Here is a 16,879-nt window from a genome sequence, read left to right as displayed (position 1 = left end):
GTCACCTTTCTTTTGTCTGTTAAAATGTGATTTGACCCAGTATAAAAGCGTTGATTAACTTTTGAAATGTTTGTCATATTAAATATGTATTATTATATTATATTATGTATTATTATAAAACAACATATTTTCATATATACTCTATAGAAAGTAGAAAAATGTAGGCTTTTGAAATATCTTTGTAGTTTCTCTTTCTCCTATGTAAAATAATAGACATTACTGAACCTCATAATGGAATGCCTTTTCTTAGGAAATATGATAGTCTCCCTTCCTTTGTAATGAACGATTGCATGATACTCCACAGTATAGAATTCATAATGATAAGAAAGAATTTGTTAAGAATCCTTGTAAATTGGTGGAATGATGCCCTCTGTACACAATTTTATTCAAAGGCCTGATGTGTGGTTTTTAGCCATTAGTGATTAATCTCTTAAGTAAAAGCTTTACAGAAACACTTATGGATTAATTTATTCACTCAACAGATACTTATCTTAAATAAATAATAAATATTAGTTTTTAGCTTTGGTAAACCAAACATTGGGTGTTGCATTAAAGAACATTTATTTCCTATTATTTACCATTTTCTTTTAACTTGTTTTTTTAATTGTTTATTATATAAACTCTCTTGAAACGTGTGTGTGTCATATTAAAGTACCATCACAAATAAGCATTACCTTTTGCAATAGATGTTTTTTATGAAAGCCTGGGTATAGATAAACTAATTAAAATACCTATTCTTATATGCTTGCTTTTTAATAAAACATATAAGGAGGAATTCATTCATTTATTGTAGACATTTTACTAGATACTAGGGGGAACAAAAAAATGAATGATGCATATTCCTTTAAGGTCCTTATTATTTAGTAGTCTTTTTACACTGCCTTGTATTGACTATTTTGAAAGATTAAATTGTTTGCTTCCATGGTAACAGGGAATGAGTATATTGAGAGTTTTCATTTTAATAGGAAACAAATATATAGATACAAATGTGTATTATTTTATGCTATTATGTATAAGTTTTTGAGATTGATAATGAAGAGATTTTTCTCTGATATCAAGAATGGTATTTATTTGGCTCATACTTGAATGTAATATGAATTTAGCATAAAACAGATGATTAATTCTTATACTGCTACATGTCTAGGTATAGAATTCAAAGTTGAACCCTTTTGCTTATAAAGATCATGCTAACACTCTAAATTTTCTAGTTTCATTAAGAATGTACAAATTTATAGTTTTTCCCATTGTGAAGCAATACATTAAATAAGAACATTTAAGAAAATGTTCTTAAATAAGAACATTTAAGAAAAAATCAAACATTCATAGACTTAAAAAATATAAGAATTTATGTTGATGGTGATGCATGTAAGATGTTGATGATTGAAATTTTTATGTTTTTATCTTCAGCAAGTATCAGTCTGCTAATTCCTTCACAGTCTCTAAAGTAACAGGTTAGCACTTTTTTCGTCTTATTTTCTTACCACTCTGTTGCACATTATTCTTTCTAAAGGATTTGCTTATTGTTTTGTGTTTGAATTCTTCAGTTCAGGCTGTCACTTGTGAAACAACTGTGGAACAGCTCTGTCCTTTTCATAAGCCTGCTTCACATTGCCCAAGGTACTGTTTTCTAGATTTTCTCCGTTTTTAACCTGTAAACAGGGGGCCTTTTACCCCTGATAACTGCTTTTGCCTGAGATTCTGGTGTCTCTAGGACTCAGAAGATGTATCATCTTGAACTGCTAGCAGCAGGGAGCAATGGACACCACAAACTGCATGCACTCTAGGCACTCCTAGTGTAGTTTCTCCAAAAAATGTGTGTGCTTTTTTTTTTTTTTTTTTTTGTCTCCACGAAAATCTTTATTTTAGCATTTAAAAGAAAGAATCACATGTTCATTCCCCTACAGCTCTATGAGGCTTGGCCACCCAGTAAGTTACAAGTTACGCACGTCAGGCACTTGTCTGGTCATTGCATGACTCGACTCTTTAATGGATCACATCAGGGCCAAGCAGCCCCTTTCCCTATGATTAGATGTAAAGGCAGGTACTGTTAAAGTGTGTCAGCATTTTTATTCAAAGCATAACGGAAGTTATAGACGAAGGAATGTTTACTAGATCACTATCTACATTCTCACAAATATATAACAAGGTGTTAAAACCAGAGACTAGAACTCAGACAAGCAAAAAGCTCCTGCAGTCTTTCTTTGACCTGAACTTACCTACGAAGAAATGAACTCAGTTTGAATCTACTGATCTTGGCCTTCCACAGACCAAGTGCTAAATATGGTTAAGGTAGAGCGTGCACAGCATGATCCTAAGGGCAGAACACCTGGTTTTATCGCCATAGGGTGGGCAGTGAATGCGCAGCAGTTCTCAAATGCAAAAATAAAATTTTATAGTCAATGGGGACACCCTTCCTCCTACAGAAGACATTTTTTATAAAAATCAACCTTTAATTCAAAGTTATAAAAACTCATTCATTTATTACTTATATTTAAGTGGTTCTGGTTTAGATGCTAAAGTGTACTGTGTTATACGAATTTTAGGAACATGAAACTTAAATAAGAAATGTAGGCATTTCTTAAAAACTGTGTTGAAGAAGATCGGCTTCAATTGGTAAAGGTAGTTGCAATGAAGTTTTGTTTTTTTTTTTAAGAATACTTTTAGGAAACTAATTGATACTTTTATCAAACAATGATTTTCATATAGTCATTTTGTTGAGACTGATTTACTATGTAGAATGAATTATGTTTTTTCCAGTCTTAGCTTTGATTTCCTTTTAGTGTATGAGTGTGTGTACTTGCGTGTGTGTATGTGAATCCAGAAGAGCCAATCAATTTAAATAAGTGCCACTTGGCAGTTTCTTAAACTCTGGGAGTGAATTTTTAAAAATATCATGTGACTGACTGAACACTGATAATTGGACCCTATGTTTAAATAAAAGAACTTTTGGAAACTTTGAAAAAAGGCGCTGAAGTATCAGGAAGGGAGTAGGATATCTGGAGAAAGAACATTTCCATTCAGAGGGAAAGATAAACTCAAAGGCCCCGAGGATGAGATTATTCTGTATGTTTGAAGAATAACTATTAGGCCAGTGTGACAGGAGCTGGGTGAGAAAGTGAAAGAGGGGTAGGATATAATGTCAGAGAAAGACAGAATACTCAGGGCTTATTGGCTATTATAAGGATCCTGTCACTTGTTCTGAATTAGATGGAAAGCCACTAGAATATTTGGAGCAGAGGAATGATATGATTAGACTTGTATTCTTCAGTGTAAGTGTGTGGCAAAATAGATTGGAGGGGGCAAAATCGGAAGCAGGGAGACCATAGGGGAGCCTATTGCAGTGAGCTAGATATTGGAAGATAGAGCTCAGAGTTACAGTGATTGAGGTGCTTAAGGATGCTGTGATTTTATTTCAGTGTACAACGAATAGAAATTGGGTTGAATATTAGGTTGAGGTAAGGAAGGGAGTTAAGGATAGAATAAAGGTATTTTTTGGCCTGAGCACCTGAATAATGGAGTTGACATTTATTGTTGGAAGCCTACAGAAAGAAGATATTTGCGGACTGGGTGAGAAGATTAGGAATTTGGTTTCAAATATGCTAAATTTGAGATATTTATTAGGTCTACGTGGAGATATTCAGTAAGCAATAGGACATACAGATTTAGAATTAAGAGAAGAGGTCCAACTAGAGATACAAATTTGGAAATCAATAGTTTATAGATGATAATCAAAGCCATGAAATTGGATGAGATACCAAAGATGTGAACATAGAGAAAAGAAACTATGAGATGTCTGTGGCAGACAATGATTCAGTTTTTCCAAGTTATGTGTTTACTAAATTCTGCAGTCATATTGGGTACCAAATTCCCAGATACTGAGAGAGAGATACTTCCTGATGTTTCTTTCTGCTCTGGATACCCAAATTAGAAAGCTTCCTGGCTAAGCTTTTTTTTTTTTTTAAAGAAAAAGAAAGAGAAAAGAAACACATCTGTGCCAAAAGCTGGAAGTAGGTAAAGTAAGCAGAAGCAATTGTGCTTACTGCTGGGATTGTACAATTGACCTATTTCAGAAGGAAAACATGTGTATATATACACTGGAATGCTACTCAATCATAAAAAATAATGAAATTTTGCCATTTGCAACAACATGGATGGACTTGGAGGGCATTATGCTAAGTGAAATAAGATAGAGTAACACAAATACTTTATGATATCACTTCTATATGGAATCTAAAAAAAAAAATACAACAAACTAGTGAATATAACAAGAAAGAAACAGGCTCACAGGTACAGAGAACAAACTGGTGGTTACCAGTGGGGAGGTACAGTATAGGGGTAGAGGATTAAGAGGTACAAACTATTAGGTATAAAATAAGCTGCAAGGATATATTGTAAAACACAGAATATAGCCAATATTTTATACTAACTATAAATGGCGTATAACCTTTTAAAAACTGTGAATCACCATATTGTATACCTGTAACATATAATATTGTACATCAGCTATACTTCAATAAAAAATAATGAGTAGGATTTAGAATGCTGAGTTTACTTTTGTGTATGCATGTCTATGATCTTACTAATAAGAAAGACTGAAATAACCAGCTACTTAATATTTGTAAGCATGTATTTATTTTTTAGAGTATACTGTCCTCGGAACTGTATGCAGGCAAATCCACATTATGCTCGTGTAATTGGAACTCGAATTTATTCTGATGTAAGTACCCTAATCTATGCAGCTCTCAGTATCTATCTATATGCATGCACACGTGTTTAAATGTATATATGTACATTTATATACAGAAAAAGGAACAGATTCTGTGTTGATATACATATTCTCGGAAAGGTCAATCATCAGTAACACTAAAAACTAAATATCTATATGCAAATATGCATGCATAATCATTTATCTTAACTAAATTTTTCTTCATATCCTATCTATATCTCTTATATCAGATACTAAATGAAATAGCTTGGATGCATCCTTGGGAAGGAAAAAGCATTTTATTTTTCTTTAACCTTCCTTTTGGTTCTTCAGTACTTGAAGTATAAACTGGATAATTAAGAGTTTGTCAAATGTATGAACAATATCTCCACTGCCAAATGGGCATTTAGCAGGTAGCATAGAATCAAAACCAGGTAATCATTAAAATACATACAAAAGGAAACCAGTTGAGGGTGTATTGTAATGGATGCCAGGACTGGGGTTGGACGAGGAAGATTAGCTGTGACGGCTTCAGGGCCGATAAGTGCTTTCTGATCCAGGTTTCAAGTGTGGGTTGGTAAAGAGGATTAGCGCACATTTTAGGTGGGGTGAATGGCACCTACAAAGACATGGAGATGAGGTGAGAGCAAGTGAGCTGAAAGTGGGTGTGACTTGTAGGTTTGCTTGTATCTGAGCTGGTGAGATGTGAAGCTAAAAGGGGCTGCAGCCAACTTAGTGTGAGGGATGGAGGGAGGGGTCCGGCTCTTGAAACATGTAATTGGAGAGTCTAAATACATGCTGATAAGTTTAGATTTTATGTGGCAGACATTTGGAAACCACTACCAATATCTAATCCAAAGAGCTCCAAAAGAAATATATTCTTGATGTACTTATTCAGTAGAATACTATGGAAATACAATTGTGAAGAGTCCTGAAATGTGAGTGTTACCACCACTTGGTGAATTCATTTCGGGTTCAGGTTTTTTTGTTTTTCAGTTCAGCTTTACCGTTAAAATTATTCTCCGAATCTAAGTCTCTCTCCCAGCTCCAGGTTTGCAGTATTCTTATCTGCAATTTCAATGTCCTGTTGGTATCAGAATTTGGTAGTCCTCACAATTTGTGCTTATCTTCTTGTCTCTGAAAACATGCTTTTTCTAATTTTTCTGTGAACATCATGGTCATTCTTTACCTTCTGAGTTATTGCCACTTTCTCTGTGAAGTGTATTGCTGGTTCTCCTAACCCAAGTATGGTGTTGCTTTTCTTTTTTATAAATTTATTTACTTTTTAAACTTTTTGGCTGTGTTGGGTCTTTGTTGCTGTGCGTGGGCTTTCTCTTGTTGTGGCGAGCGGGGGCTACTCTTTGTTGCGGTGCGCGGGCTTCTCACTGTCGTGGCTCCTCTTGTTGCGGAGCGCGGGCCCTAGGCACGCGGACTTCAGTGGTTGTGGCACGTGGGGTCAGTAGTTGTGGCTTATGGGCTCTAGAGCTCAGGCTCAGTAGTTGTGGTGCACGGGCTTAGTTGCTCCGTGGCGTGTGGGATCTTCCCGGACCAGGGCTCGAACCCGTGTCCCCTGCATTGGCAGGTGGATTCTTAACCACTGGACCACCAGGGAAGCCCGGTGTTGCTTTTCTTTAACCCTATTACTTTGTTTTTTCCTTTTATTTAGCACTTAACTGATTCTGTTAGGCGTTATGATTGTTTCCCCACCTCTTTTATTAATTTTTAAGTTTCTTGAAGGCAGCAGCTGGGCAAATTATGCATTATTTTTTCATCAACAATTTTACATGTGCCAAGATGTGAACAAGACAGGCCTAGTTCCTGCTTTAACAGAATTTAGAGTACGCAGTGATATCAGACATTTGGCAAACACCTTGAAACATAAATGTTTGTTTAAAAAAAATTAATAAATATATATGAATGAGGAAATCTAGAATCATCAGAGATTTCCAAAGAAATCATTCTTCCCAGTTTGTCCCCTTAAGTAAAAAAACTTTTAATTTTACTCATGTCTGGTGAAAATCTTTCAAAATATCCTATACACTTCTGTACCTATAAGCCATCTCTTTGCTAGAGTTCAGGTTTTTATTAGAACTTATATCCTGAGATCATTTTATCTTTCTATCTCAGTGAAATGGGGTAAGAAATTTTGTATTACTATGTAGAACAAGTTGAAAATATATATTTTTTATGTGCTAAATACAGAATCAGAGATTCAGCCATTAATTAAGCAATCTTCCCATCTCTTACAAAATACATTATCTATTTAAATACAAGATATGGAAAAATGAGAAACAATCTATCAATCTCCCTCTCTCCCCCATCTTTCTCTCTTTCCATTTATAGAGTTACAACTTGTATATTCTATTGCTTTCAGCTTTTATTTCTCATTTATGACAGATGAAATTAATTTCTGCATTCATTAAAAATGTTCCACTGTTTTCACAGATATAGTTTTTTCTTTTCGTGGTATATTAGTTCTTACAATGTGCGGGTAGGAAAAGAAAATCTCTTCTGACCTTTGAACTCAAATCGTAATGCCTGCTGACTGCATAGTTATGGGCAAAACAATAGTTTCAAACCATATTAACTGCTTGGATTTAGTGAATGTTATATCTAAGCACTTTTATTGCCTTGGGAAAAGTGCTGATGATAACCTTTTAACAGAACAGGATAAATACTGAAAAGTGTACAGTTATTTTTAATTCCATCTGTTATGAACCATATCGGACACAAATATTAATTCAGTGAGGGACTTTAAATGGTGAATAAAATGTGTCCTCAGAGTAAGGATATGGGGTTTTGGATGTATGGTATTTTGTGATATAGCAAAAACATGAAAAGTATTAGACAGCTTGGCATTCGGTCTCTCTGATCTAATAAATACTGACTGATGCCAGAGTTCAGAGCACAGTAATAAAGCAAGGTCACGTAAGATACACATGCTTATGTGAACTTAGAAAAGCACATTAGGTCACTCACATGTGCATAGAGATAAGAAAAGAATACACCAGTGGGTTCAGAAAAGACCCATCGGGATATGGGGTAGATTGCTTTATACTGAAACAGTTCAAGCGTTTCATTTTGTAGGATCTTGTCAGGCTATGCTCAGCTATTGACAAATTTTGGTAGAACATTTGGATGAAAGCAATTGTCAAAATCTACAGAAGACTTTAATTGGCCAAAAGAAAAGCGTTGACTTCTAGAATTCAGTCGTGTTAAAAAAATGGAAAGCGTTTGTTGGACCTGAGACAATTTTCTCCTTTATAGAAATTCCATTCAATTCAGATTATATAACTGGTACAATGCAAAAATATAACTTCCTTAGTACCTCATGTCAGACCATTCAAACCAGAGTGATGTACATTGCAAATCTAGGTAGAAGTGATGGTTATTCTTCATCTTTTTTTCTTCTTGGGCTTATTCTTTTGGGCAAGTTTTCTCTACATAGGTTATATTATCTAATAGGAAAAACCTCCTCATTTAATGTATGCCTGTATTTTGGAAAAGGGACTGTAGAGATATACAGAACTATGTTTGAGTTGCTCAAAGTCAAAACTGAATATAAATGAGGTCCAGATAATACCCCCTGTGAACGTTTGGTCGGAGTGACCTGAGTAGGAACTAGCAAAGGCTGAAATTTAAGAGTGATAAGTAGGCCCTTGAAGAGATAAAGGAGCTAATTTGCATTTTATTGCTTGGACAGTAGTAAAAGCTTGCTGTTTGGACAGATTAGCTGATGAAAGGATCTTATCCTTGCAGCCACCCTTAAGATCTACCTTCAGGTGCGACTTGCTTGGCTCTAACTTTGTGTCTTTTAAAACATTCCTTTATGCACAAAACATCATCCTGTAACTGCTCACTGGGTATCCACACAGAGACAGATGTCAGCGACCTTGTGTCCAATAGAAGAGTAGGCTGGACAAGTTCAGCAGACGTTTTCTAATGATGGTGGTTTTTTCCTTTCTTCTTCAGCTGTCCAGTATCTGCAGAGCAGCTGTACATGCTGGCGTGGTTCAAAATCACGGGGGTTATGTTGACGTGATGCCTGTGGACAAAAGAAAGACTTACACTGCTTCTTTTCAGAATGGAATCTTCTCAGAAAGGTAAATAAATTGATATATATGTTTATAAACATATATGTATTTAGATATATCATCTTTCCCATTATGCTGGCTTTACAACCAACTCTCCTTAGCAAGGCTTTGAGGTTTCGTTACTGAGCCAGTGTGCTTCCTTTGCACGCTGTGTAATAGTACATCTTCCAGGGATGGGAGAAGCTGCAGTACCAGAGATGCCTGTCTCCTGCAGGCTTATAAAAATCAACATGAAAATCGGATTATGAGTCAGAACCACTCTTTTGTTAATTGATCTTATAATAAGGAAATTTCTTTCATCCTCTTTTAGATTTTCTAGGTTAGTTTTTACATGTAACTCTTTCTAGGTGAGCGAGGCACTGAATATTTCTCTACTCCAGTTATCTGACAAAGTATTTGACCAAAACAATGAGTCTGATTTTCCCCGGCACCAAATTCTCTTTTTGATTGGAAGTTCGATGCCTAATATGATGTAAATGAACTCTTTCAGGTCATCTGGTATTTGGCTCATTAGTATTATATATTTCAGTGGTTTGAGAAAATTCATGTGACTTACTTTATTGAGTAATAATAAAAGTTAAGAGAAAAAAACCCTGTAGTGATTTTTTTTAAATCATTGGTGCTTGGGGAAGTAATATTAAGTCCCATGTATTTTGTATAGATACAGATAAATCCCTAACTTTTAAACATTTACTAGGTTCTTCAAAATTGCCAGTGGAGGGTTTGCACATATGGTAAAGTTTCTGTAAAGGACACAAAAGGATATGCCATGCAGGATACCTAGATTGCCTTCCACATAAGCCATCCTCATAAAATGACAGCTTTGTACTTAGCATCTATTTTCAGATGAGACTGTATCAGGAGGCCATTGTTAAGGAGGTGGCTTCTCCACAGCCTGACTTAGCTGGCTCATATCAATGCCCTAAGTACTAACTTACCGTTTCTTAAGTCTGAAAAAATGTAAATTGTATTGCCATCATACTTAGTAATATTTTTAACATCTAAAAAAAATTTAGTGAGGAAATTTAATGGTCAAACCTGTAAGATCCTGAGAATTTCTTCACTGAAATGTAAACAGACACACAGAGCTCACTCCCCACACCCTTCCCCCATCTCTCTCCTTCTCTCTCTCTGTCTATATATATGAAAGGCACAATATATAAAGTAGATGGAGTTATAGAGTATGATATGCAGTTTTATAAGCTAAACTGAGTAATGTGGCTTCATTTACCTGTCATATTTCTTAAATTTATTTTAAACCTATAAGGTAGATGATATCCTAAGAAAACTGAGAATAATAATTATTTATGAACATCTACTATGAATTTTCCAGATGCTCGAGGGCCCTTTAAGTATATTGACTCAGCTCTACCAGTAGCCTTACAAAGTCGGTTCTCTAAACCCTAATTTACAGACATGTTAACTGAGGCTCAGAAAGGTTAAATGATACGCCCAACGTCATATAACTAGTCAGTCTCAGAGCTCAGATTCAGAACTAGTTCTGTTGAGTTCAAAAATGTGTATTTTTCCGGTGTATCACTGTGTAAAAAGACACTTTCCAGGGCACTTTGTCAGTTTGTTTCCTACAAATAAAAATGGCTTTCAATTAGCTGTCTACTTGTATGAAAAACCTGGCTTGTGTATGTGTGTGTGTTTATTGTGTAATGTTGTGTGTGCACACTTGTGACATTCTCATCTCTTCTTCTAAAATTCTCCCCTTTCTTTCCTTACACGTGAATAAATATGTAAAAGAAATTGCACTTTGTCTCTCTCTTAGCATTTGTGTTTATCTCTAAAAGCTTTTTTGTATTATTAAGAAAATAATACTTTATGCAAAAAATATGGACTTCAAAAGTTTACATTTGATTAGAATAAATAATAATTAATGCCATTATCAACCAGTTTTAACTTGAGGCATTTAAGCAAAACATACCTTGATTAATATTGTCAAATAAAATATAAATAATTTAATAAAGAGTAAAAGGAATGGTTTTGCATTGCTTTAAAGTCCTGTTTTAAAATACTTCTGAAATGAGATTGAGTGCTCTGTGTGTGTGTGTATGTTTCCATTTCAGTGAAGAAATACTTAGGACCTTCCAGATTTGACCATTAAATTTCCTCACTAAGATTTTTTTGAAACCACAGATGTTAAAATATTAATAAGTATGCTAGCTATATAATTTAAATTTTGTCAGACTTAGGGAATAATAAGTTAGTATTCCAGAGTATCTCTTAAGTATCTCCATCTCTTTAACTTGCAGTTAGCTTTTAACCATGCCGGTCAGTTGTAAACCTGTATCTTAGTATTTCCCCAGTAAAATGGCATAAGAGCCACTTAACTGTACTTTATTGGAACTAAAGGTGGTAATATATGAAAACATGACCTGAAATCTATAACGTTCTATATAAAGGACTATTATTACCACTATGCACCTTACATTTTTTTTAGCAAACTTGTGTACAGCCAAGATTTTAAGAATTATGTCATCCTCACTCAAGCTTTCCAATAACTATAAATCATAGTAGTCTAAGAAAGTTGGCCATCTGGATTCATAGAGCTGCTTTCTTGACTGTCATAAGAAAGCATGATTTGTTTGAAGGATTATATATGGAGATGACATCAATACACTCTGTGTATTTTTTGCAGTTTACAGAATCCTCCAGGAGGAAAGGCATTCAGAGTATTTGCTGTTGTGTGAAATGGAACACTTGGAGGAGGAACACTATTCCAAATGCCATATTTCTGAAGTTTGTATAAAACTGTAACATTACTGTACAGAAGATATCAACTATTTTCAACCCCCCATGAGTGTCAAATGCATATAAATTGTGATAGACTACGTCTATAAAATAAAACATGGGACATTATTAGTTTAGGGAAAAGTAATGAATATGTAATGGTTTTAGAAATCCTGTGTTAAATATTGCTATATTTTCTTAGCAGTTATTTCTACAGTATTACATAGTCATAATTGTTCTACATTTCATATGTTATATTATATGGTGCTTTGTATATGCCACTAGTAAAATGAAACTAAACATTGAATGTGAATGTTCCTCAGAAAATCATCTGGTGCATTTAAAAACAATAATAAAAATAGTAACTCTAAAAATGAAAAAAACACATACTGCATTTTCCCAAGTTCAATGCTATGATTACTTACTCCATATAATATCAAATTATTTTCCACATAATACCTGTATAGTTTTTCTCTTTTATTAAGTTTAGGCATATAGAATATTAAGTCCTGATATTGCACTTATTTTGTATAAAATAATTCCTTAATATCCAAGTGAATCTGTTAAAATGTTTGATTTCTTGGGAACGGTCTTAATAGTAAATGGAATTACGTCAGAGTAGTGGTACGAAAACATTTCTAGTGATCATATAATAAATGTAGGATTAAGCATGGGCAACCAGAGCTTTCTATGTATTGTTCAAACTGGGGTCACACATTTATATTGTATCCTGGCAAATACTCCTGCGGGCCAGGAAGTATAATAGCAAAAAGTTTAACAAACATGAACTGATGTATTGCATCACCATTGCCACTGATTTTCTTAATGGTAAATGGCCTTGTGTATAAATGTTGCCATATTATGGTATCTATAATGGTGATATATTTGTTTGTATGAAAAATGTATTGTGCTTTAAGACTAAAAAACTGTAAAATGTTAATTTTGGTAATTTTTTTTCTGCTGGTGAATTTACTCTTTCCTTGTAAACATATTAAAATTAATCATGTTTCAAAGTATTTTTTTTAGTCCCCTTTGTATCCTTATTTTGATTTAGAAATCATTTTCAGTTAACAAAATTATTGTAAGTCTTTTGAATTTGGGTTTTGACATTAATCTAAACAACACCCCTTATATCAGATGTTTCAGAGTCACCCTGATTATTTAGTTATTTGTTTGTGAAAGCCGAGACAGACAATATATATTTAGAAACATATTAAGGGAAATTTCGAAAAAGAGAGATTTATTTATAAACTAGAAGGAAGGAATCTGAAAGATACAAAGTGATTATGAAAAATTGGCAACAAATACTTCAAATATTTTTAGAAAGGAAATGAGTAGGTGTTTAGGAACAGATAAAAGAGAGATAAATTACAGGAGGGATCAGAGAAAGCAAGAGATCTGGATCATACCAAAAAAGGAAAGAAAAGAGGGGCTCACATAAATAGCTGCTGGAGAGGCAATTGGTGAAGAAACTAACATCATGATCAGTTATCAAGTATTGGCTGGGAATTGGTTCAAAATGTAGGTAATCAAAAAGTAACCATTTATATATTAAAAATGTCAAAACTTAAAGCAAATTTTGTGGGATCATATTTTTTTCCAAAAGACACAGACACCTTCCTAAATACTGTGATTGAAATGTAAACACATATAGTGAGATTCATCTTCTGTTCCTCACTCCTCCCCCCCACCCCGAGTAGGGACGCCCCATTAATTCTGCCAGTATAAGAATTGTTATATTTGTCTCTCGTTTAGCTATTCATCATCAGTTTTCTGTACTATTGCCATGTCTCCAAGTGGAGCCTTTTCATTTTGTTCCTCTCCATTCTTTTTCAGTGCATCATTAATTTTTACTGGAATTACTCTCTTCCATAAGTCCGTTATTTAAGAAAACCAAATCATCTTATAAAAGCATTTAAGACCCTCCATAGTCTTGCTCCATATTGCTTATCTCTGCTGTTCTACAGGGTGTGGCCTGGAGTAAGTTACATAACTTTCTATGCTTCAATTACCTCACCTGAAAAATGGGACAAATAATACCTCATAGGGATTGCTCTAAGAATTAATTGAGATATTATGTATAACCTACTTAAAAGAACATTAAACATACAATATATGGTCAATATACGTTAGTTTTTATTACTAATATCTTTATAATCATTTTTGTTGTTATTTACCATGGGGAAACTATGCATCTGTCATAATACACTACTGATCCTTCAGCATTTAACTAAATGTGAAATCCTCCAGGAATTTTTCTGCAACTCTCCTGGTAAGAATAAAATAATACTCTCTAATATGCCTTTTTAACTTAACCATATTAATTTTTAAATTTTGCCTTATATTATATTTAGTTCTTTAAATTTAAGGATAAGCTCCTGAATATTGGTAATACTCTTATCTATCTCTGTACCCCAGAGACACAGTAATTTTTATCCTCTATAAATAGTGGGTCAGTATTGTTGAATGAATAGTCCAACAATTCCTAATTTTATTCTTGATGACATAAGTAAACATTGTGCATGTTGTCACAGCAGAAATAAAATATTATAGCTAGTTAAAATAGTTTATTGATAAACATTCTAAATGTGGACTTAAAACAGAGTTCAATGCTTATATAATAGTATCAATATTAACATCATTATTTTAGCTTTCAAAGGTTAACAGACCACATGTTAACTATTACTTTAATGTTATGCATCTAATAAAAATAATGTGGGCATTTCAAGTAAAGCAGAGTAATCAAAATTTTTTTCTTTCCTAAATCTGTTGATAATTTACATGCTATAGTGTCTATTTTTCTATTCAATATTGTAACTTGAAGTCTTGACTTTTCTCTAGCATTTCTACTATGTTCTTAAATATAAACTCACTTGAAGAACATGGTGAGCTAAGCAAAGAAACAAAGCAATGATTTTTGCAGACATACCAAACTTCAAGATTTAGGGTTTAAGCTAATTTATTGCACAAAGAATTACATTGTGTAGGTGGATTTAAAACACTTATCTGATGTGGTATTTCAACCCTGGCACCATAATATTTAGGAGTTGAAGAAATAGTTTAGTCAAATTACCTGAACCTCTTTCACTAATTTGCTGGAATTAAAGGCTAAATTATACTTTTGAGATTTTTAAAAGACAAACTTTTTAGAACTCTACTATTATGCCTACCAGTTAGATATTCTCTTTTTTTCTTGTTCTCCGATCCCTGTCATGTTCTGCAAAATAATGAGTGTAAAACAATGCTGATAAGCAAATATCTTTGTACTAGATCATTAAATTGTGAAAACTAATTTTTCAGCGACTACTAAAAAATATCTTCTAATTAAAACTCTAATTGTCGACTATATTTATGACTATGCTGATGAAGATGAAAACAGAGGGTCTACACAGGGCTGTATCTGATAAGCTCACTTTTAAAAAGGGACGTGTATGTAAGATGAAATAGAAATCAGGAATAAACATTTAAAAGTGTATGGATTGATTTAAAATAACATTAGGAGTGTTAAAATCCCAGCCTGACTGAGCTCTTAACTTAGCTAAAACCAAGATTTTTTTTTTTTTAAAGCCGTATGGGAACAACTTGGTTAGGAACAATACAATGAAAAACATGAATAAATGAACAGATAATAGCCCCTCCTGAAGCTTTCTGCTTTCATTTATTCTAGGAGAAGGGATGACATGTATTGAGCACCAACAATGTGTTAGAAACACTGCTTTAGATTTCATGTATATTATTTGATTTCTCACAACTTGTGAGGCAAGATTATTTTCCCAAATTTATGTATTAGAGTGTAGATTCTAAAAGGTTAAGTAACTTATCTCCATGTGAACTCTCAGAAGTTATTTAAATAAAGTTACGGACTTTATTTCAGATATTAATGAACTAGATTCAATCACTTTAAATCAAATTTATTAAGGTATAATTTACATTCAAGAATGTGTATGCATTTATTATACACTTTGATGAGTTGTATTAGTTTCCTAGTCCTGCTCTAATGAAGTAGCACAAAATGAGTGGTTTAAACAACAGGAATTTATTGTCTCACAGTTCTGGAGGCTAGAAGTCCCAGATCAAGGTGTTGGTACAGCCAGGCTCCCTCTGAATGCTCTAGGGAATGATGTGTTCCATGCCTCTCTTCTATCTTCTGTTGGTTTGCTGACATTTTTATGTATTCCCTTGGCATGTGGCATAAACCCAATATACACACGTTATCCTCTTTATGTGTGTGCCTGAGTCCAAATTTCCCTTTTGTATAAGTACACAAGTCATCCAATATGACCTCATCTTAACTGATTACATCAGCAATGACTCTATTTCCAAATAAGGTCACATTCTGAGGTACTGGGGATTGGGATTTAAACATGTGAATTTTGGAGAACACAATTCAACTACATTAGTGTTGACAAATTTATACATTTGTATTTACTACCATTATAAGGAGATATAAAACATTTCCATAAACCCCCCCAATTTTGTGTTGCTTATTTCCAGTCAATCCTCCAAATGCCCTCAGATTTGGCTATCACTGTTGTGCTTTTTATCAGTATTAGATTGAACACCTCTAGGGGTTCATATAAATATAATTATATAGTATGTACTGCTTTGTGCCTTGCTTCTTTTGCTCTGCATAATGTTTAATGTTTTTAAGATTTACTCATGTTGTTATATTTATCAGTAATTTTTCTTTTTTAAACATTGTATAGTACTCTGTTGTATGAATTTCCATCAATTTACTCATCCATTCATCTACTGCAGATGAATGTTCCATGTTTTAGGTAATATTGAATAAAGCTGCTACGAATATTCATGTACAAGGCTTTGCCTATACACATATTTTCATTTCTTTTAGATACATAGGTAGAAGAATTGTTGGGTTATGTAGCAAATATGTGTTTAAAATATTTTTGCTCACCTTTTTTTCAAAGTGGTTGTACCATCTTACAGTCCCACAAGTAATGTAGGAGAGCTCTTGGTTGCTCTACATGTTTGGCAAACTTGATTACATTTAATCTTTCTAATTTTAGCTGTTCAATACATGTGTAATCCTCTCTCATTTATGGTGGTTTTACTTTGCATTTACCTCATGAATAATAATGTTGAGCATTTTTTCATGTGCCATTTATATATCTACTCTGTGAAGTGTCTATTCAAACCCTTTGCCCATTTTTAAATGATTGGTTGTCTTTTATTATTGAATTATAATAGTTTTTTATATATCCTGGATATAAGGCTTTTGTCATATACATCCATATACATATAAGGATATGTATTTTAAGCAGTATATATGTAAATATGTATTTGCTACTTTAATGATGTTTTTTGGAGAGCAGAAAATTTA

General features: G+C 33.6%; 1 protein-coding gene across 1 annotated transcript in view; it reads left to right on the top strand.

Moving 5' to 3' along the window:
* CRISPLD1 (cysteine rich secretory protein LCCL domain containing 1) overlaps positions 1-12,630 on the top strand; it is a 44,206-nt gene extending 31,576 nt beyond the window's left edge. Inside the window, exons 11-15 of the mRNA XM_067711194.1 lie at positions 1,408-1,451; positions 1,545-1,617; positions 4,642-4,717; positions 8,678-8,808; positions 11,447-12,630. Coding sequence (XP_067567295.1) covers positions 1,408-1,451; positions 1,545-1,617; positions 4,642-4,717; positions 8,678-8,808; positions 11,447-11,498 — 376 coding nt within the window. The 3' untranslated portion in view covers positions 11,499-12,630. The remainder of the gene's footprint in view (positions 1-1,407; positions 1,452-1,544; positions 1,618-4,641; positions 4,718-8,677; positions 8,809-11,446) is intronic.
* The last annotated feature ends 4,249 nt before the right edge of the window (positions 12,631-16,879 follow it).

Source organism: Pseudorca crassidens, chromosome 17 (assembly GCF_039906515.1).
Source record: "Pseudorca crassidens isolate mPseCra1 chromosome 17, mPseCra1.hap1, whole genome shotgun sequence".
Classification (NCBI taxonomy): Eukaryota; Metazoa; Chordata; class Mammalia; order Artiodactyla; family Delphinidae; genus Pseudorca; species Pseudorca crassidens.
Note: the sequence above shows the minus strand (reverse complement) of the source record. Positions and strands in the feature narration are given on the sequence as shown.